Below are 21215 nucleotides of genomic sequence, written 5' to 3' on the forward strand. Positions count from 1 at the left end.
ATTTTTGGCTTCACACTAGCGATATTGATATATCACAGAAACGAAAAGATAATTTAATGTAATGATACATTATTAACCGCTTGAGTTACAATTATTATTATTTTTTTCTTCAAATTTTTTAATTTTTTTTTGTTGAACAAATTTGGATCATAGGCTAGAAATCTTGTTGAAATCGGACGGTTGAGAGTTGAGTGTGCCTGCAACCCGGGCCCTAGCGTAGCAGGGTTGGTCGACCACTTGCGCTCACTCGCACGTGAATCCAAAGTGGCATCGCAAAAAAAAAAAGAAAAGAATATAGTAACGTGGGTGACATCACTATGACGTCACACTTCCTTAGGCACTGGGTTGAGCGATTTCGGCCAGAGTGAGTAGTTGAGGCTCAGCGCAGCATGGTTAGTTGACCACTTACACTGACACGCATGTGAATCCTATGTGTTGGCACAAAAAGTATAGTAACGTGGGTGAAGTCACTGATAGGATTAAAAGCACACCACAAAGTAGCACACAAATGTCCTATTGATTTTCCTTATTAACACTAAGATTTGTCAATTGTAGCATATGAAAATAAGGGTCTTTCCCGCAGAAGATTGTTTTATCTAACTACTTAAAATGTTACAAAAACTGGGTTCCTGTCCCTACTGACCAGCCACTGAAAATAATTATTAGACCGACTTACACTTATCTAAAGTCTACGAAATTTTATATGCAAACACTAGACACACAGAGCTACACTCACAGAAACAGATTTTAAGTAGTTCACAAATTAAGAAAAATGAGTTAGGGGAATTTCTATCCACCACCAAATAATCATACAAACATGTTATGTTTCATTCAAATTCCTTTTATTTCCGGATGAAGATGCTCAAGTTGGTTCAATGTTAGAACTCAACCTATTACTCTTTCTTATGTAGTATGTTAAGAAAATGACGTTTTCAACTTAACTTAGTCCCTAACATGCAATATGGAATGTCGTGTTCATAGATTTAACAAGTAGAAATCATTAAGAACGAAAAGAATTTGAGTCATCACAAGGCATCGTAATTACTAGCGTTGTCTTATTTATCCTAGAAATTGGTTCACATGTTAATCGCAATTAACAAGTACTACTCTAGAACATATGTAGGTCCTCATTCGACAAGGGCAGTCATACACATGTTCACAGCATTAGAATCCTAGATATGCTTACTAAGTATGCATCCTTAGAAAACATATAAAGTATTCATTACTGAGACAAGTAGTGAACCAATTTTCATCCTTTCATAAAAGTAATTCAAACAAAATGTCATAACAAACTTGCAATTATTTCGGGGCTTCAAAACAGCCCCTAACCACTAAAAATTTAGTTACACATAATTCTCAAATTAAACCAAAAGAAAGACATGAGTTTGAAAAGATAAAATTGAAAGAAGAGAATGCCAAGATTTCCTCCTTCCTCCTCTATTGCTTCACCAACGCTACTGCCTTGCCTTTTTTCTTCCTTTTTGCTGCAACTTGCAGCCTTTTTTTTTTTTTCAAAATTATTTCTGTAAAACTCTCCTTTATTCCCTTCCCTAACATTCCTTTAAATCAATTCTTGCTGCATCATTGTCTTCTCCATAACTCCTCCCACTAATAGCAATTTAGTGATGACAATAAGTGAGAGAAAATGGTAAAACAACTGTAACTCTTTGGGTAGCCTTTATGCCAATTACTCCCACTTAATCCTCATCTTTAATTCCATTTCCTCTGATATTTAAATAGGTGTCAGCTGGTTTGTTTTTGGTTGCATCAATTTTTGGCCGCTAGACTTATTGGGTTTATTGCTTTCATTGCAATTACAAACTACTCAGCCTCTTGTGAACCTTTCAGTGTTAAAACGGCCACTAAAAAACACAAAAACAAAGTAAATAGTTCAAAAATATAAGGAACTAACTAAGAAAATACAAGTGAATTTCATGTAAAATATATATAAACATACGCTTATCAGTCACCATGACATCACACTCCCTCAGGCGCTGGGTTGAGCGATTTTGGCCTGAGTGAGCGGTCGGGCCTCTCTCTTTTTTCTATAGCCCAACTTGTTTGGGCGGGGTTGGAGCACTTTTTGCTGGTTTTGGTGGATTGAATCACCAATCCCCCTTGCAATTAAGAGGGGTGGACTTGCTTTAATAGTAGTGCAACATTGTAAGCTTAAGTTTGAAGTTGTACACAATTAATATATGTGCCTAATTAGAATACATGGTAATTCTATCTTGCACATTGTTTTTTTATGAGTGAACGATTGATATTGACCATTTTTGTGTTCTAATGCGCATGAGAGCATCACTCTTAGAGTTGAATAGCATCAGAGGATTTCTGGTGGCGTTTAAAATGAGGACGTGATGCTTTAAGAGATAGTGAAGTCTGAATGGCAATCATGGGAAATCTCTAACATCTAATTGCGACTTTGCCTAAATTGGACCATCTCCAAAGAAAATGTCAAATTATAGGAGTCAAATTCAATTGATGACTGATGTGACAATCTGAGGTCTTATGTCCAATTTTGTACTTCTCCAACCAAATTGTCAAATATTATTTTATTATTTAAATAAAGCTTCAAATAGTTGTAATTATTAAAAAAATGTTGAAACAAAATTTTTTATTGGTTGAAATGTAGTAGAATAAGGGATCTGCTATTAAAATGAATTAAAAAGAAATTTAACTTTGATGTCAAATTTGACTTCAAATCACAAAGTTTTCAAATCCAGTCAGCAAATAACACTTCGATTGGAGAGACTTTTGATGTCAAATATGCACAATAACAGTCCACCTAAGATTTTAACATTTTATTTAAAGATGCTCTTAGATGGTCGATTGAGTCTAGCATTTCTATACATTTAAACGCAAACTAAAAAAACGATGCGCGCACAATAAGTGTCGATTCAATTCCGAATCAAAGGAAACTTGTTTGATATGTACATTGAATAACTAAGCAAGCAAATACTTTTGATGAAGCAAAAAAAAGTTTGTTTTCTTATTAATTCGAAAGTATTTGCTTGGTGTTACAGTAATAAATAACACAAATACGTTACGTAACAAAGAAAAACGCTCTCCAGTATGATTCTCGAGGTCTTAAGTGTTTTCGAAGTTTCTCTTTAATTCAATCTTGTTTTTTCTTCTTCTTCGTCTTCTTCTTCTTCAAAAAAAAAAAAAGTAATAAACAAACAAATATATTAACACTACGTTTGTACGAAGAAATTTAAAATTACTAAGGAATTTTAAAATTAACAGAAATTGAAATGACGAGATTTTATTTTCTAGAATTTGTGAATTTTCTTGTTTGGTTAACCTAAAAGAACAATAGAATTGAATACAAAATTTGTTATTTTTAATCTCTCAATCATAGAAATTGGAAAATGACATCTATTTACATGAAATTTAAACTTGGAAATTGGAGGTTCCAAATTCTAAGTTTTTTTTTCCACGCGGAAATTCTAAATTTCTATGCTTATAAATCGAACCAAAGAAATTGGTGCATGTCAATTTATAAAATTTAACTTTTATCTAAATTCTAAATTTATTTTTCTCATCTAAACATAGTGGAAATAACTTTTAGGGGTGTATTCAATTGAGAATTTGAAAGACTTTAATGTATTTATAAATCCATAGATTTTTATGGAGTTTTAATTGATTTGTAGAGATTCCATATAAAATTTTGATTCAATTCCTTCGAAATCTCATGAGGAGATGTGAGATTTGTGGATACTTAAAATACCCTACAAAATCTCTCCATTTCCCTCTAATTCCTCAATTTTATCAAATTCTTTAAAATCAAATTCTAATTGAATACACCTGAAATGTTATAAACTTCTTTAAAATCATAATTGAATACACCCAGATTTCTAAGGATTTTAATAAACTATTTTAAAATTCTAATTGAATATACCTTTAATTGAATTTCAGATAATCACTTAAAATCTTGATTGAATACCCCTATATTCATTAAGAGAATTAAAATCCCTTAAAATCCCAATTGAATACACGCCCCTTATTTTGGATATTCATAAAAATTTCTCGGGTAAAGTACAAAAAACTACCTCAACTATTGGTGTCACGACACTTTCATACCTCATCTTTTAAAATTGACAATGTCATACCTTATCTTACGAATTTGTGTCAATGTTATACCTTCCGTTAGTTTGGCGTGAATTTCTCAATTAAATGTTGACGTGGCTTGATCCGGAACCCATTTTATATTAAAATATTATTAAAAACTAAAAAAAAATCATTTAATAATTTTTAAATATCAAAATAATAAAGAAAAGTAAAAATAAATAAATAAATAAAAAATAAAACCCTCACGTCCCCTTTCCCCACCCCCCTCTCTCTTCTCCCCCCTCTTCATCTTCTTCCCCCTTCTAGCGCCATTCCTGCAACCCAGAAAAAAAAAAAAAAAAACCAATTTATCTTCCCCACCCCCAACTCGTGATTTTCCCCGACCCCCTTCCTTTCTTCCCCCCTCCCATCTTCCCTAAACCCACACCCACCCTTGCACCCACTACCTGCAACCCAAAAAAAAAAACCCAGATCCCGTTGAGGTGGAATCAGGAAACCTTCGTGATGGGGTGGGAGTGGTGGATTTTGGGGTTGGCAGGGGGTTGGGTTTTTGGGGGGGGGGGGTTGGGGGGGGGGGTTTGCTGGTGGGAGAGGGGACGAATTGCATTTGGTTTGGTTTTTTTTTCTTTTTTCCTTCTTCTTGTTCTTCTTCTTTCTGGGTTGCGGTTTGTTTTTTTTTTTGGTTATTCTCTTCTTCTTCTCGTGGGGCGGGTTGATGGGTTTTCAAATTTTTGTTTTTTTGGTTGAAGATTACGCAGGAAGATGAAGATGGGAGGAGAAGAGAGGGGGAAGGGACGAAGTGAGGGTTTTTTTTTTTATTATTATTATTTTTTGAACTTTTGTTTTAATATTTAAAAAATATTATATAATTTTTTTAATTTGTAATAATTTTTTTTTAAAAGAAGGTGAGTCTTGAATCAAACCACGTCAATATTTAACTGAGAAATTCACGCCAAACTAACGAAAAGTATAACATTGACACAAATTCGTAAGATGTGGTATGACATTATCAATTTTAAAAGATGAGATATGAAAGTATCGTGACACCAATAGTTAATTTTTTGTACTTTACCCAAATTTCTCCCTTCCATTATCTCACTTCATCAATTTCTGTTCTGTAATTACACGCCATCTCTCTTGGGTGCTTATCACCAACTCTCCCTCCCTCTCTCTCTCCCTCCCTCCCCCCTTCTGTGCCCCAATCTTTCTTCTGTACTAGGGTTTCGGGCATTTCAGAGACACCTTTGCTCGTCAAGAAAAGTTCAGAATTCGATGTTTTTTTCCTTCTTACTCTCCTCCTCCTCTCTGTGCGCTTTTATATTTTCTGAAAAGATAAAGTTGTTCCAATTTTCTAATTTTTCTCGGTTTTACTTTTACTCACTTTTCGCCGGCAGCTCCCTTCAATTTCTACGTGTTGTTTCAAATTTTCTAACATATGAATTTGCAATTATGAATTCTGGTTTCAAGATTTAACCTTTTTTATTTTTCTAAATTCCGGTAATTGATGTGAAATTATAGTAATGATTTGAAAATTTGTGGTTTTCCCCATATCTTAATCGTCATCGCCACTTCGACACTGAATTACAGTAATTGATGTGAAATTTGATGCCATGCATGACAGGAATGTGATCAATTCCATTGTTTTTGTATGGGCATTTCTTAATTTTGCTTAATTATAGTTTCTGCTGTTAGATTGTTGTTTCAATAAGCTTATGTTGTTTCGATATACATGGCAGAATTTGCATTACTTCTACTTTTTTTTTTCTTCTTTCAATTATCATTATGTACTGTATTGATGGTCTCTTACTTTCTGAAATCAGGTCTTGAGGCTCAGAAAGGCACCCGGGTTTGGTTCATTAATCTCGTAGTTGCTTGCTATGGGTCCTTGTATGGATTTCTTGAACTGGCTTGAACCTGACATGTCCTTAAATGTCCTAACTTGTTTGGACGATCTATATGATCTTATTCGTGTTAGTTCTGTCTCACGCTCTTGGCGTCATTTTGGTGAGTTGAGGGCTTGTATATTTCATTGCTTTTTTAAGTTTACTAATGCGTAACTCCAATTGTGATTATATGTGCTATACATGTGTGTAGCTTAGTAATTAAGCCTAGTAAAGATATAAAGTTGATTTTTTTTTTTTTCACATAAGTTCTTATAGTTGAGTAAGTTGTTTGTAGGTGGCAAGTTTTATATACTTATTGTCTGTGCTCTGTATCAAGATTGTATATATGGATTGATTCCTTTATTAATATGTTATCTTCTGGTTGTTATGTGATTGCATCAATTTGTTAGGTTGAGAATTTCTGAAACCGTTATAATTATGTCTCACTGATGTTTGACATGAATATTTTGAATGGAAATCAACGTGGGGTTTTTGGAAGATTTATATCCCTTTTGTTTGAAGTTTTCCAGTATTACCAAACGAGGCTGAAGAGTATGTAACATTTAATCATATGCAGTGATAAAAAATGGTCTTTGTAAAAAGTTGTGCTTGAGAATGTTTCCTCAGTTATCTAGAGTTGCTGGTGTGGTTGAGTTAAACAGCCCTGACGCAGAAGAGGTTGCAGAAGTTGGATCTAGCAAGTCAAAGGAATGGGAAACCTTGGAAAGGGAGCATAGGGTCTATGCTTTTTTAGCTCGTGGTTTTATTTCTTTCGATGTGAGGAGTTCTATTTCTAAGGCAATCAGTGCTTCCAGCACCGACAATTATCCAGAAGAAAGCATCCGCAATACTCTAGAACCAAGAGCCATAGTGGGACGGAGAGCTTCGTATTGGTCAAGTAAAGGCCAAAGTGACCCTGCAGTGCCTGAGATTCTGATATACAAGTTGGTGTCTGATTTAGTTGTAATTAATGAAATCAGCATACATCCTTTCCAAGGCAAGTGTTTGAATTTCCAAATTGTGGATTTTGCCATTTTTTACTCTCTAAATTTCTCTGATTGGCGTCTCTTTATCTTTTCCCATTTACAGCTTTTTTCCAGGCAGGTTTACCCATATATTCAGCCAAGGCTGTGCGATTTCGTATGGGTCGTGCCAAATCCCTTGTGGTTGTAGAGTGTGATTCAAAGGATGAATCATGTCATGAGAACAAGTTCGTATGGACCTACACTTCAGAAGTGTTCCCAATGACTCAGGTGTGTACCACCTGACCTGTACTTCTTAACAGTCTTTCTGCATTTGCATCATATTTGTTGTGAAATGGTTCCTTTGATACTTAATGTTCCCTCCATTTGGGAGGAAGAAGTGACACACTCCTTATGTTTCCATTACTTAATAAAGAAACTTTGAAGCAGAGAAAATGAGCCGTTTGGGCCGTTCAATTCATACTACAAACTGAAAATTCTGGATCTTCTAGACATTTTTACAGTATAGAAACTGGAAATCCTGGATTTGAAGTCTTAGATTATGATTAGATACTTGACTTAAATAAGCTAATAGATAACTTACAAACAGGAGAACCGCCTGCAGACATTTAAGCTTCCAGAACCAGTTCTTTGCATAGGTGGAATTTTGCAGATTGAGCTTCTGGATAGAGTACAGAGACAAGAAATGGATGGCTTGTTCTATATATGGTTAGTTCTGCGCTTATTTTCTTGAGTGTTAATACCATACTCGAAATGCTCACCCCACTGACTTTTGTTGATTCGTTAATGACTATGTTGATGAAATTATTTTAAAGGACAAACTTAAAAAAGAGAACTGAGCAGTACTATAGAAATGTTACTAGAGTTTTTTGACCGAAAACATGTTGCAATTGTTTTAATACAAACTTATGTTGCGACTCCTTTCCTGTAATTGGTTCAATACTTTTCTTTGACTGTGAGGCACGTTAAGTCTGTGATACTGCTGATCGAGTAATATGTTACAAAGAATAAGAGATTGTGGGATGGGAAACATGGGTGGTGGTAACAGCATCACTCTTGTTCTGTCAGTTGGATATTTGGCTTTAAAATTTTATTGTAGTCAGCCTGCAAAATGGTAAGTTCACATGGTTCAATATTTTATTATAATAGAACAAACGCCACTACATTAAGAAATTGCTTATAGATTCTTAAAAAAGTGATATGAAGTGCCAGGATAAGTTGAGTAACTTTTGTTGGAATGGTGAAAATGAATTGGATTTAGTCATTTTGATATGAAGGATGGGAAACTGAAATAATTCTACATGTGAACTCTTTTCCACATCTTTTGTCTCGAGAACAACAATTACTTTCGTTTTCTTTATTTTAGCTTCAGTTGATCAGTGAAGCTTGTTGTTTCTGCTATGTGCATGTCCTTGTGCCTCAGTTTGTTGATACCTGATGGCATATTATCTGAGGAAACATGTTTGCTTTATCTGTGCATTTCGCCAATTATTTTTCATTTTTCTATGTATTCTCTTTTTAGTGTTGAAGATATGTACTATTTGTTTGTTATCATGTTATGTATGATATTTCTGTTAATAAGAAAGAGAATAATCCTGCCAGGTGCCAGTATCGTGATGGATAGGCTCGAAGCCTCACACCCTCTTTTAATTTTTAGTTTTTAATTTTAGTGGTCATTCTTATGTTCCTATCTGTTGAATGTACTGGAAATAGACAAACATAGAACAATATAGAGGAAAAGAACAGGATTTATAAGATTTTACGATCACTAGGCCAATAAGATGTTTTTGCTGTCATGACATATGGGTTTTTTGGGATTGCAACACGACAATCGAAAACTTGTGTAGGTAGAAATATTACCTCAGGAAAGGGAATTCCTTGATGAGATAGATGATCAATCAGGAGTTTTTAATTTTTTGTTTAGACTTGCTGGTTCGATCACCCATTTTGTTATGGCAGAGTGTTGTTTTGCATGTTTTTTAATTTTGTGCACTTTATTGCATGTTGCAGTGTGTCTCATGTTGAAGTCAAAGGGAAGCCATTATCGCCTGCATTTGGCGTTGAAATTCATGAACCATCTGGGGAGTTTGTGTTGAAGAACGACGTGCAGGCCAAGTTGCACAACCCACAGAATTTGCCCGAGAACGAGTCCATTGTTATCTCCACTGTTAATTTGGAGGATATGAGAGGCATGCAGCCAATTGTGAATTGGAATCTAGTAGGTATTGAGGAGGAATACCAAGGGGAGGAAGAGGACGGATCTGATGAAGAATATTTCCTCTAATTACATGTATCAAGGTGCGGGTTTTTTCTTTGATCGTTTCTAAACCATAGCTTCTGTCCTTCCTCTTTGAATTGGATATCTGCGCATCTGGGGTTAATTTTCTCGAGTGTATTAGCCCTCGTAAAGTGAGAGTGATAATGTGATAAACAGTTGCTGTAGAGATATAATTGAGGTGTTAAAAACAGTAATCCTACTAAATGCCAGGTATACCTGCTTGTATATTTGAGGTGTTTGAACATTTGAGGTCTGTTTCATGATGTTTTTGGTGTTTGTTTCATTGTTTGAGAATTGAAATTATATGTTGGAAGTATATTTCTCCTCTTGGGGCATCTCTACTGAATGAGGAAGGGGAGTATTGAGAAATAAGAACCAAAGGTTATCTCCAACCAAAAGGGCTAAATATAGCTCCGTTCAGAATTATTGTGTTGAAAAAATTATTTGTAAATCAACAGTGTCAGGTCATACTCATAGCATCTCCAACCAAAGGGGCTAAACTTAGCTCCCTCAATATTGTATAAATTTTAAGTTTATATTTTAAATTTATTGGTTATTTTAATTAAACTACTTTTGGATGTTTTCAAATTTAGCGGTTGAATTTGAATCAATTATTGCACAACTGAAGTATTGGGCCCCAAAAAAAGAGCTAAGAGGTGGACTACGTATAACCAAATAATGGTCCGGTGGACGCCATAGAACAATCATTAGTTGGAGATGAAGTTTGGGCAAATCATGCTATCTTTTTACTTTTGGATCTTTAGCCCTTTTCGTTCGAGATGACCTAAGGAATAGATTCATATCAACTAGCCCTCCCTACTTGATCTAATTCTTGATATTTAGGTATTTGATTATGAATTTTAAAAGGGTAGTTAACACGACTATTTACATGTTAGCGAACAGAGGGAAGGTTTAAAAGTGAACTGATTTGTATATTTACATTTTAGTAAAAGCAGGAACTTGAGATTCAAAATTATTTTAATTTTACATGCCCTTCATTTTTTCGTTAATCTTCTATTCTTACTCTTTTGTTGCAAGTAAATTAAAAATGTTCTTGTTTTGTTACGTTGGAGAGAATCGAACTTTGGACATATTTTGATTGTAATTCTATAATTGGGTCTATATTTTGACGTTTCTTAATATCTACCAGAATAGAGTAATACTTGCAGTGAAACTGGGTGTTTGTTGGACGTATCAGATCGGAGACGAGTTCCAGTTCCTAAAAAGGAAAATTGGAATCCAACTTTTATTCTAATGTTGGAATACTTGGAATACAAGTTTTTGAAAAATTTCAAACTTTTGCATCAATGTTTTTTACTTCCGTTTGGGTGCAAGTTGCGAAAAAAATAAAAGATCTATATAGAGTTCCCAGATTTTTTTAAAATTTAATTTCCATTCAATTTTATTCGAAAACGTTCAGAATTCTAAATTTTCGGATTTGGCACAAAATTTTCGTATTGGAAAATAGATTTTCCTTGCACCCTAGATGAAACGCTAACGAGGTCAGATCAACATCTAAACGTATAACCAGGAATAAAAGTAACGATGCGCCACTTAGTACTTCAGTCTAGTGGTATTCCTTTTTACTTTAAAGTGAGATGTTTTTGGTTCAATTCTCTGTAAAGATGAATTTGAACCGCATTATTAATAGTCCAATATGAGGCTTAGCCTACTCCCCACCTGATAATATTGTTTAAAAAAATAAAAAATAAAAAACCCGAAAGTAATGCTGCAGATAACGTAAACCGTAACGAAAGTTATGCTGCTGAGCTGATACAACTATCAAATGACTAATTTCTATTGCACAAAGCATTATTGATGGTAACAAAGTAATGGTTAAAGTTTTAGTTTTCAAATTGCTCAAACGTTTCAACTAACAAATACTCATATAAAAGTATAAACAATTATTAAACGGACGCTGAAGCACATCAAGCAAACAGACTTCGATCTTTAGGCTGCCTTGGACTTTGCTGGTGCTGGAAGCAACTGCATCACAGGCACAAAGGAGACTCAGTCGAAAACAAAAGGAATAACGCCTTTGGATCCGTTACAAATTCATACAGACAAATGTTCATGGATGAAGGTAGTATAAAAACCTGATAACATGAGATCAGAGAAGTCGTAAATCCCAAGGCTCCAGTAACACGAGAAGTAACTTTCTTAGGAGCCAACTGAAGCAACCCAACTGCTACCACTGTATCCAACGCTGCTTTAACCAGGGCCAGTGACCTCTCATTTGATTTTTTGAGTTTAGCACGGTATTGTTCATTCTGCAGTCACAAATCCACATGAAAATGTATAGAACGTGGTACCATCTCGAAGTTTTTTATGGTCAATGGATTTACAAGGTCTGTGGTCAACATACATGATACTTCTCACTGTTCTTCAGATCCTTCTCCAACTTCTTAAGTTGTCCAGAAATCCTTCCTATCTCCCCAATCTGACTTAGGAAGCAATAAGAATACATTGTTCATGCCATGTATATCTCGAAAAAGGTAAAGGAGGCATGGGTAGGAAGCAACGAACCTCAACCAAAGTGGTACATATTGAGGAGCCCATCCAACAGAAAAGCGAGATCCGGCCAATCAGATCAGCACGTTCTTTGTTCTATAACAAACATAATTTCTAAACTTTTACCCCACTGAATATCACAGAACCCAATAGATTACAATTGTACGGGAAATGTGATAATACATACCTTATAAATACCTGTTCTACCGAGCCAGACAATTTGATCAAGAAACAGAAATGTTGACAGCAATGCATTTTTGGACTGTAAAGCATCAATGTAGATTGTCATCATGAAGAAAAATAAGAAAATAGATTTTAGCTGGAAGTAGATTATATCTATACCTTTCCCAGCAGAACAAGTGGAAGAGGAGTCCCTGGAGCGGTTGGACTAATAAGACCATGCAGATCATTGATAAACTGAACCAAAAAGACAATTCATACAACGTTCAAGAACAGAAAGGCTTGAAATTCAAGTTCTATGTCATATTTTGTTTGGACAACCAAAGGTCCTCCTAATAAGCATGAGCGTGGATACAAAAAACTTAACGAAGGCCTCATTGCTGAAGCATTACCCTTACTCCCTCTGGTTCTTCCAAAAATTTAAAAGGAGCACAACAGCCACAAAGAAAGTTTGTTACCAATAATAAGGGGTATATGTCACACAAATCCTAACCTTGAACAGACGAAAAACTTTTCGTGCCAAACTAGTTGATTTGTCCACATTTTGGGCTGTTCCAGGTTCTCCATTACTCAAGAATTTAGAACCATATTGTATTGCCCTGCATATCTTGTCCCTGGCCTCAGCCTTGTTCAGATACAGAACTGCAAGAGCAAGTTCGGCTCTAGTTGCATCTAGTGTACTCATCCCTTATGCGTAGACCTAAGGAAACAAGTACAAGTAAATTGTCATATGAAGCAATGTTGGGAAGCACATATAGCATGAAAATCAACACGGGAAAATGATACATAAAGCATATGCATATATTAACACGTGAAATTTCGCAAAATATGTATTATAACCATCACTCAAGAAATAGACCAACTTTTGGTCGATATACTTATGATTTCAGCTTGTATGAACCAGTCCCTGAGTTTTTACTTGAGTTCAATCTGGTCAAAACAACTGTACCATCTAAAAAATTCGATAAAATTTGTAGAAAACTTTTCAATTCACATACGAGAACTGTAATTTAATTATACAGATTCCACTATAAAGGAACCAAATAACCATTTTATCCTACACAATATTCAGCTTATCGTCAGAAAGTAGGAGTTAAATGCTTTGCTATCCAGCCTACCCACCATGAACATACAACACAGTCCATACCCCCTTCAGCTGAACCCCACACGTGCGCGCGCACCCGCATACAAATACTTCAATTAGCATCTAACAACTGTAATTTTGCATTGTCCAACTTCGTTAATCATTCAGAAGCAAACAATTTCCATGACAAGGAAAGCAGAATGACACACCGATCATATACAATATTTACCCTTTTTCTTGGCCATCTGAAATTAGTAACGATTCTGTAGTCTACCCAGCTGAAATCTAGCTCCCCCCACCACACACACACACAATTTAACAATAGATTTTCATTTTCCTTCACTTTCCGAGCAACCAAACATACAACCGCAGGTCGTGAGCAATCAATAACAACATCAAATCAACGAAATGGCCCAAATCAAGAAATACCCAAAATCCAAATCAAAATTTTATCCAACAAATGAAAACCCACCAGCCAAATCATCAAAACCAGAAAACCACTTCACACAAAAATAAATAGACTTAAACTTGAGATTTACGTCGGAGAGTGTGCGTACCTAAAGCTGTGTCCTTTCTGGTTCCTAGAGTGCAGGATGACAATCAAGTTCTGGAATTTGTGATATCCCAATCTATAAATCCAGAAAGTAAAGAGGGGAGAGAGAGAGAGTACCGAAGAGAGTGCCAAGGAAATGACCTCGAAAACAGCAAAAACTGGAAGGGCCTTTGGAGTTTGGTCTGCTGCTCTAGAGTCTGTTGGTGTTTGATAGGCTGTGATAGTGGCTTGTCTGGTCCTCTCCTTTCCCATACATACAAACAAAATTACTCTATTTGGGGAGGCGTGGTTCAATTGAACAAGAAATTTGGTTTTAATTACGAAATTGTCATTTTCTTGATTTAATTAAGGAGGTTTAACGAAAAACTTCCGGTACTGTTTATTTTAACGAAAAAATCACATTTTTATACTAAGAAGTCAATCATGATACCATTCACTTTATCCTTTATTTTTTCTTTATTATTAAAACTCAAAATTTTCAAATCATTTTCATTAATTTTCCTATTTAAATATGGTTTATGGTGTGGGTTTGCATCTTACATGGGCTGTGGTGTGGATTTGTGGGTTTGGCCAATTGACCATGTGGTATTCTTTGGCTAAAGCAATGCATTTCTTTAAAACGTGATAGGTGTGACACAATTAGTTGTTATCCATTTAATCGTATATGTTTCTCCTTAAGGTTATCGATTTTATTAGGAACAATAATTGGCTACTCAAAGATAAGTATGAACTTCTACTCAAATCTCTTAGTGTTTTAATTATAGAACTTTGTGTTTATGATCAGAACCGTTCATACTATAAATCACATTGTAAAGATCTTCTTTGCAAAAAAAATAAATTAAAAGTAAGGTTGCTTAATCAATCAATTGTAGCAAATATATAGACGGTTTGTAATGCTTTTACCAATACTGTTCATTTGTTTTTAAACAGTTTGATGAGGCGACCTTAGTTTTAATTGATTTTTTTTTGCAGAGACGATCTTTATATGGTGATTTGTAATATAAACATCTTTGATTATAAACACAAAGTTCTATAAATTGATAACGAACATTTTTGAGAAATTTTGAGTAGGAGTTCCTACTCATCTTTAAGTAGCCAAGTTTGTACTTTTATTACTGGGGCAAGTTCATTTTCATCAGATAGATAGTGGGTTGAATGCCATAATATGGAAGACTTAGTTGTATTGTTTTTTACAACAAATGTATTTCTTTTTTAATATTGCTTTAATTTCATTGTAAGGAAAAAATAAAGATGATTTCTTTTTCTTATTCTTTTTCTTGCACAAATATATGGTATTAAATTTTTTGGTATATTTATTTATTTACATGACAAATTTCTCGATCCGACGCCATGCATGGATATGAATACTTGTAAATACTATGTTCATTTTGTTCGTAAATATTCATATCCCACACTCATAGAAGACTCTTGCATCCAAGGTTTTTTCTATTTTCTTGTCCACTTGTAAATTTTTTGTACGTTTTTATTATTAGAATTTTTTATTTGCGAATTTTTTTTTTGATAAAACATAAAAGAGAAGTACAATGGCAAGAAATTTAGAAAATTTAATAAGTGAAAATTCCAACATCCAAGAAATGGGACCTCGGCGATCCACGAGGCTAAATGTGACAATAAGTGGAGCGGCATCACCACCTCGAGGTTCCACCACGGGAACCACCTTGGTGGCCACCCACGGTGAGGTCCATGGTGTCACCACCACGGCTCGAGCCATGCCATCTAAGTAATCCCAAGCTGTGCCATCCAAGGCTTACGGCACCACGGCCACGACCCAAGCCATGTCATTTCATGCCCAACGTGTTGCTAAGCTAATTCCAAGCCTCGCACCCGTGTGCATCACACGCCGAGTAGCCTGCTCCCGTGGTTTCCCAAGCAGCCTAAGTCGGTCCAAGAATATCTCAACCATCGAGCCGTGGGCATTTTCACCACATTTCTTCGCGTATTTGACATTTCCTAACTCAAATCTCGTGCCCGGAGTTTACCATCATTCCACTACTCAAGGAGGCACATTCCTTCCAAGCTCTTCCAATTCGATTGGCCAAAAACATTTGTCTTGACAAGTCATAGAGTTGACGAGTGCCCTTGCACAATAGACGACCTTGGTGAATCAACTCTTGCAATGCACTGAGATCCAACGTCAAATGAGGTGTCCCGAAGTAAGACAAGGGCAAATGAGGAACCTCTCCAGCAGCGTCCTGGTAAGCAGCCACTCGATCAACCAGAGCATTCAGGCAGCGTACATTCCCGATTGGGTCCTCAAGATAGCGTGCACTCTTAATTGGGCCTACGGACAAGTATACACTCACGGTTGGGGCCACACTCTGATAGTCAACATGAGCAGCTTTATAGGCAAAGCGTTCATTGGCGGCTAGGCCTGCAAAAAGCATTGTCCACATCACATTGGAGTAGGCAGCACGAGAACGGAGAGAAGCAGTCACTCAGTCAGGCTCAAGTTCAATTAGCAGCCTATGAAGAAATCCTTTGCCTACTAGAAATTTACCTCATGCATCGCAACCGCGACATAGACGAGCCAAGCATAGATAAGAGTAGCCTAGACTAATAGGTCAAAATTTGGGGCAGCCGAGGGCTCTACTACCCCAATAAAGGCAAATCCAAGAAGAGGTAGAGAGACTAATCAACGAACGATTGCGTAATTTCCAATGCAACGAAGTGGCTGATGAAGCACTATGGGCTGGATATGACCAACATGAGCAGGTCACATTTCACGGACGAGATTAAGCAGGTAGAGCCTCCACGCAAGTTTAGCATGCCACACTTCACATCTTTCAAAGGAGATGGAGATCTAGAGAGGCACTTGAAGCACTATCGAAGTGTGATGGTCCTTTATCAGAACAACGATGCTTTTATGTGCAAAATATTCGCTACCACTCTACAAGGCGAGGCACAAGATTGGTTTCACACCTTGCCACCATGATCCATCCGGAATTTTGATGATCTTTCCTTGGTTTTTCACCAAAGAATACTCATCCTACCGCTTGATCAAGAAAAAGTCCGACCACTTGTTCAGCGTGAAGAAAAACCAAAAGGAGTTGCTCCGCGATTATGTGAAGAGGTTCAAAGTAGAGAAGGCAAAGATCGTTAGATGCGACAACTCGATAGCAAGTGAAGCCTTCAAAAAAAGACTCCCAGCAAACCACCCACTGTTCAGAGAAATGATCATGAAAGAAGACTTAACTCCAGTAGATTCCTTTGCTTTGGCTGAGAAGCATGCACTACGAACTAGACAACGAGAAAACTGCGTTCGTGATCGAGAGAGGCACTTATTGCTACAAGGTTATGCCTTTTGGCCTCAAGAACACGGAAGATATTGCCAAAGGTGAGTAAACATGATGTTCAAAAAGCAAATTGGGGTAACCATGGAGGTCTATGTCGATGACATCATGGTAAAGGGAAAGCAGCGGTCAGACCACATCCGTAACTTGGCGGAAACTTTCAACATCTTCAGAAAGCACAAAATGAAGCTCAACCTCACCAAATGCACGTTCGAAGTATCTTTAGGCCAATTCCTAGGGTATTTAGTAACCCAACGAGGAATTGAAACACATCCTAAGTAAATCCAAGCAATCCTAGAGATGAAATCTCCAACTACCTTGAAGGAGATTCAAAGCTTGATTGGACGAGGAGCTGCCTTCAAAGCTATTAAGAGGGCACAATAAGATAAATGAAATGAAGAATGTGAAAGAGCCTTCCAAAACCTGAAGAAATATCTCACATCACCTCCCTTACTATCCAAACTGGAAGTAGCGAATGATTTATACATCTACCTGGCAGTCTTCGAAGTAGCAGTGAGCTCTGCCCTTATACGAGAAGAGTTGAGGGCTCAATTACCGGTATTTTACACTTTTAAAGCTTTTCTCGATGCGAAAACAAGATATCCGAATATCGAAAAATTAATTTTGGTACTAGTTGTTGTGGCTTGGAAGCTCAGACTATACTTTCAAGCTCATATAGTCATTGTCATGATTCAGTATCCTCCACGATCAATCCTACATAGTTCAGACGCTTCTCAACGAGTGATGTAATGGGCGTTGGAGCTTGGCCAATATGATTTTGTTTTTCAACCCCGCACGGCGATAAAGGCTTGGCCTTGACAGACTTTATAGCATAATTCACCCCTAGCCTAGGCGATGCAACCAAGCAGCCTAGCAACACCCTGGAAGTAGCCGAGCACACCTTAGCCGGCCTGTTCCCCCTAATGGAGATTTCTGGCATTTGCATGTTGACAACATATCTAACTACAAGGGCTCGGGAGCAGGCGTGGTCTTTGTCACCCCAGACGGGTCAATGCTCGAGAAGGCGATCACTCTAGGCTTCAAAGCATCTAACAACGAAGCAAAGTACGAGGCCAGGCCTCCGAATGCCAAAAGACTTGGCGGTGAAGAAGCTTGCAATTTATTCCAATTGCCAGCTAATCACCAGCTAAACTACTAGGGAGTACATAGCAAAACATCTAAGGATGAAGCAATACCTAGAGAAGGTATGCAAGCAGCTTGAGACATTTCAGACTTATGCTCTTACTCAAGTTCCGCAGGCAGACAACACCCATGCAGATGCACTAGCTGGCCTAGATTCCACCCTTGACCACCAACTCAAACGTTCTATTCCGGTGGAATATCTAGACATGCCAAGCATAGAGGCGGAGCTGGCAGCCGAAGTTTCATAGGTTAGTGTAACTCCCAACTGGCAAAGTTTCATTATGGAATACCTGGTCAACAGCACACTTCCCATAGAAAGATTGGAGTCTAGGAAGCTCCAAATCAAGGCGGCATGCTACTACATGTGGAATGGCATTCTCATCCGAAGATCCTACATCGAACCACATCTCCACTGCCTAACACCTCCTGATGACTTGAAGGTTCTAAGCTCAATCCACGAAGGCGTTTATGGAAACCATTTTGGAGGCTGATCTTTAGCATATAAGGCTCTTATCGCAGGCTACTACTAGCCTACCATGCACCAAGATGCTAAGGAGTTAGTACAAAAGTGCGACCACTGCCAATGCTATAAACCGGTTCTAGCATTGCCTGCCAGCGAGCTACATCCGCAGACGAGTCTTTGGCCATTTATGCAGTGGGTAATCTACCTGGTAAGACCTATACCGCCTGCTACTGGAGGCAGAGGCATAATGATCATGGCAACCGACTACTTCACTAAATGGGTAGAAGCATAGCCCATGACGACCACGACTTAGACGGACATAGAACGCTTCATATGAAGAATATCATTTGTTGATTTAGCATCCCTTTGTCCATCGTCACCGACAACGGCCCGCAGTTTGTGAGTAAAAATTTGGCGAAGTTCTTCCAAAGGTATGGCATCAAGCAGTACATGTCCACGTTAAGATATCCTTAAGGCAATTGGTAGGCCGAAACATCCAATAAGACAATCCTCGATTGCCTCAAGAAATCCCCCACTGACTGATGTGAAAATTAACTTAACACACAAATTAACCCTCTTTTGACAATTGTAGCATATAAATAAGTAGGGATCGTTCTTACACTGGGGATTAGGAGGGATTGCTAAACACTTTAAACTGACTCAAATAAATAAAACTAACCTTTAAAACACTTAACTCACTTAAAAAAACTCAAAACAAGTTCACAAGACTCAAAATAACCTAAAAACACTCAAAACTGCCTAAAAACACAAACTGGGCAGTTTTGAGCCTAAACACAAACTTGGACGAAAATTGGTTCTAACTTGACTCAAAACTCTTAAAAACACAATCTAAAACATATTTGAACCAATTAGACACTCTAAGACAATTAAGGATTTGGTTTTGGACGAAAATCAAATAAACAAAACAATAATGTAAATTAGGCAGATTTGGACAAAATTGATGGAATTAGGTGGATGGTGAGATGGCTAGGAGGTTTTTCTCCACACATGGCATACTTGCATACAACACAGTCTTCAGTTGCTTATTCAATGAATTATGAACCTCAACACCCCAAGTTAATTAGGTACGCTTAAATTAACTCTCAGATTTCCCTTAGGTCATCGAATTGAATGGAATTAGTGCATTGCAATCAAATTATTCCTTAAAAGTTTTCCATATGAAAGCGCATAATGGAAAGAAAATCAAAGATCATTAGGTTTTATGGAAATCATAGGTGTTGACGAGGCATTCGTAACTATGAAAGCGCATGATACTTATGCCAAGAATTTACTTAACATAATTGTGACCAACAATCTTAACTACTCATGAATATAAGTTCCCAACGATTAGGTGAAGTTTCCTTATACCCTAGCATCATATTTATGCATGCAAATTAAGTGTGCACTCTCAATTCATATACATAAACAAGTTTTAATTAAAACAGATAAGTAAATTGAATTCATCATTCATGAAATCACAACTGAAAGTAATCAAATCATCATGCAAATATAACCATGGTTTTGAAATTCCCCCCTAGCCAAAAGGGGATTAGTTCCTCATGCTTGCACAACAAAAATTATTGAATTTAAACATTGAAATCATAAGAAAGATTACACCTAAATGTTTCAGCAATTCCAGGATGGATTTGATGCACGGCTTGGCTCCTCTTCCTCCTTCTTGCTGCGACATAAAGTATGTGTGGTGGATTTGGGGGTTTTGGATGGTGTGCTCTTGTTTAGAGGGATGGAGGATGGTTGATTATGGTGGTAGGGTTGCGGCAGATGTGTATGGAGATGTATGGAGGTGTATGGAGGTTGAAGAATGGATGATAGGGGTTGCGGCACAAGGGTTCTGAATAGCATAAAGGGTGTTACGAATTTTTGGCTGAATTTATGTTTATATAGTCCTAAGGTTAAGTAGATTAGGGTTAGACTTAACAGATTTTATGGATTAGGGCCCTAGAATTCGGCTATAGGTGATCAAATCCACCTAGGAGGGGGTTTGGCCCACTTAGTTTCATAATAGGCTTGTGTAACCCAAATCCAAAAGGGATTAGGCCCTAGAAATCAGAATCCAAAGGGAATTAGGCCTAGAAAGGTGTGGCACAAGTGAGGGAAAGGGTGGATTGGCTTGCAAGGCAAGGCAAGGCCTTCTAGAAGGGTTTGATGCGCCACTTTTGTAGGGTTTCTAGAAAGAATGGGTTTTGTGGCTGATTTGGGCCTTCTAAAAGAGGATGCTTCTAGAAATAGGTTCTAGAATTACCTATTTAGGTCCTCTTGCAATTAGGATTAAGACATGATAAGGTTTGGATAAGATAAGATGAGATAAGGTTTGGATAATGTTTTGGATAATGTTGGATAAGGTTTTAGATAAGGTTTTGGATAGGGTTTTCTCTTTGAGCTACTTCCTTATCCATTTTGTCCTTAGCTTAGTTCATTCATCTTCTTATCACATTTCTAGCCTTTTGAAGTTTAAATTCGTCCATCCATGTTGGCCCATATGCAAGCTATCCACATAGTGTCCAAAATTGCTCCAAATTGCCCCAAAATGCACTTCCTTGATACTTTAACCCATAGGACCTACAAACACACGAAATTGAGTTGTAATACGACATTAACTAAGAAATAATAGCACAAATGCACAAGAATAAGCTAGTTAAGTCGCCTAAATATGCTCCTATCACTGACAAGAAGGAAAATGGCCAGATGAACTCCCCGGATGTCTATGGGCATATCGCACCACCAAAAGATG

At 37.0% G+C, this 21215-nt stretch overlaps 2 protein-coding genes across 8 annotated transcripts; one reads left to right on the forward strand and one right to left on the reverse strand.

Annotated features, from left to right (window-relative positions):
• The first annotated feature begins 5187 nt into the window (after nucleotides 1-5187).
• On the forward strand, nucleotides 5188-9462 carry LOC137735061 (F-box protein At4g00755-like). 5 transcript variants are annotated; one of them, XM_068474425.1, is made up of 6 exons: nucleotides 5188-5571; nucleotides 5895-6078; nucleotides 6535-6954; nucleotides 7047-7210; nucleotides 7530-7648; nucleotides 8951-9462. In XM_068474425.1, the coding sequence occupies exons 2-6, from the start codon at nucleotides 5952-5954 to the stop codon at nucleotides 9222-9224; spliced, it is 1104 nt and encodes a 367-aa protein (XP_068330526.1). In that variant the 5' UTR covers nucleotides 5188-5571; nucleotides 5895-5951; the 3' UTR covers nucleotides 9225-9462. The 5 variants fall into 5 exon arrangements, with proteins under 5 accessions (XP_068330526.1, XP_068330528.1, XP_068330530.1 ...); XM_068474427.1 differs by having other exon boundaries at nucleotides 5188-5348; XM_068474429.1 differs by having other exon boundaries at nucleotides 5200-5333; nucleotides 5893-6078.
• Nucleotides 9463-10998: 1536 nt separating this feature from the next.
• Nucleotides 10999-13822, reverse strand: LOC137733745 (peroxisomal membrane protein 11D-like). Of its 3 annotated transcripts, none has more exons than XM_068472919.1 (8): nucleotides 13688-13822; nucleotides 12403-12609; nucleotides 12072-12146; nucleotides 11917-11991; nucleotides 11745-11825; nucleotides 11584-11658; nucleotides 11315-11488; nucleotides 10999-11204 (listed from the first exon to the last, which is right to left on the reverse strand). In XM_068472919.1, the coding sequence occupies exons 2-8, from the start codon at nucleotides 12592-12594 to the stop codon at nucleotides 11169-11171; spliced, it is 708 nt and encodes a 235-aa protein (XP_068329020.1). In that variant the 5' UTR covers nucleotides 12595-12609; nucleotides 13688-13822; the 3' UTR covers nucleotides 10999-11168. The 3 variants fall into 3 exon arrangements, with proteins under 3 accessions (XP_068329020.1, XP_068329019.1, XP_068329018.1); XM_068472918.1 differs by having other exon boundaries at nucleotides 13664-13778; XM_068472917.1 differs by having other exon boundaries at nucleotides 13551-13732.
• Between the last annotated feature and the right edge of the window lie 7393 nt (nucleotides 13823-21215).

Source organism: Pyrus communis, chromosome 5 (assembly GCF_963583255.1).
Source record: "Pyrus communis chromosome 5, drPyrComm1.1, whole genome shotgun sequence".
NCBI classification, from domain to species: Eukaryota; Viridiplantae; Streptophyta; class Magnoliopsida; order Rosales; family Rosaceae; genus Pyrus; species Pyrus communis.

Excerpts from the sequence above, each read along its gene's own strand:
- LOC137735061 (XM_068474425.1), top strand. The coding sequence starts at position 5,952 with ATGGGTCCTTGTATGGATTTCTTGAACTGGCTTGAACCTGACATGTCC. Across the intron at positions 6,079-6,534 it reads ACGCTCTTGGCGTCATTTTG|TGATAAAAAATGGTCTTTGT; the intron begins GTGAGTTGAGGG and ends AATCATATGCAG. Across the intron at positions 6,955-7,046 it reads CAGCATACATCCTTTCCAAG|CTTTTTTCCAGGCAGGTTTA; the intron begins GCAAGTGTTTGA and ends TCCCATTTACAG.
- LOC137733745 (XM_068472919.1), bottom strand. The coding sequence starts at position 12,594 with ATGAGTACACTAGATGCAACTAGAGCCGAACTTGCTCTTGCAGTTCTG. Across the intron at positions 11,826-11,916 it reads GTAGAACAGGTATTTATAAG|AACAAAGAACGTGCTGATCT; the intron begins GTATGTATTATC and ends TGTTTGTTATAG. Across the intron at positions 11,489-11,583 it reads AGAACAGTGAGAAGTATCAT|AATGAACAATACCGTGCTAA; the intron begins GTATGTTGACCA and ends TTGTGACTGCAG.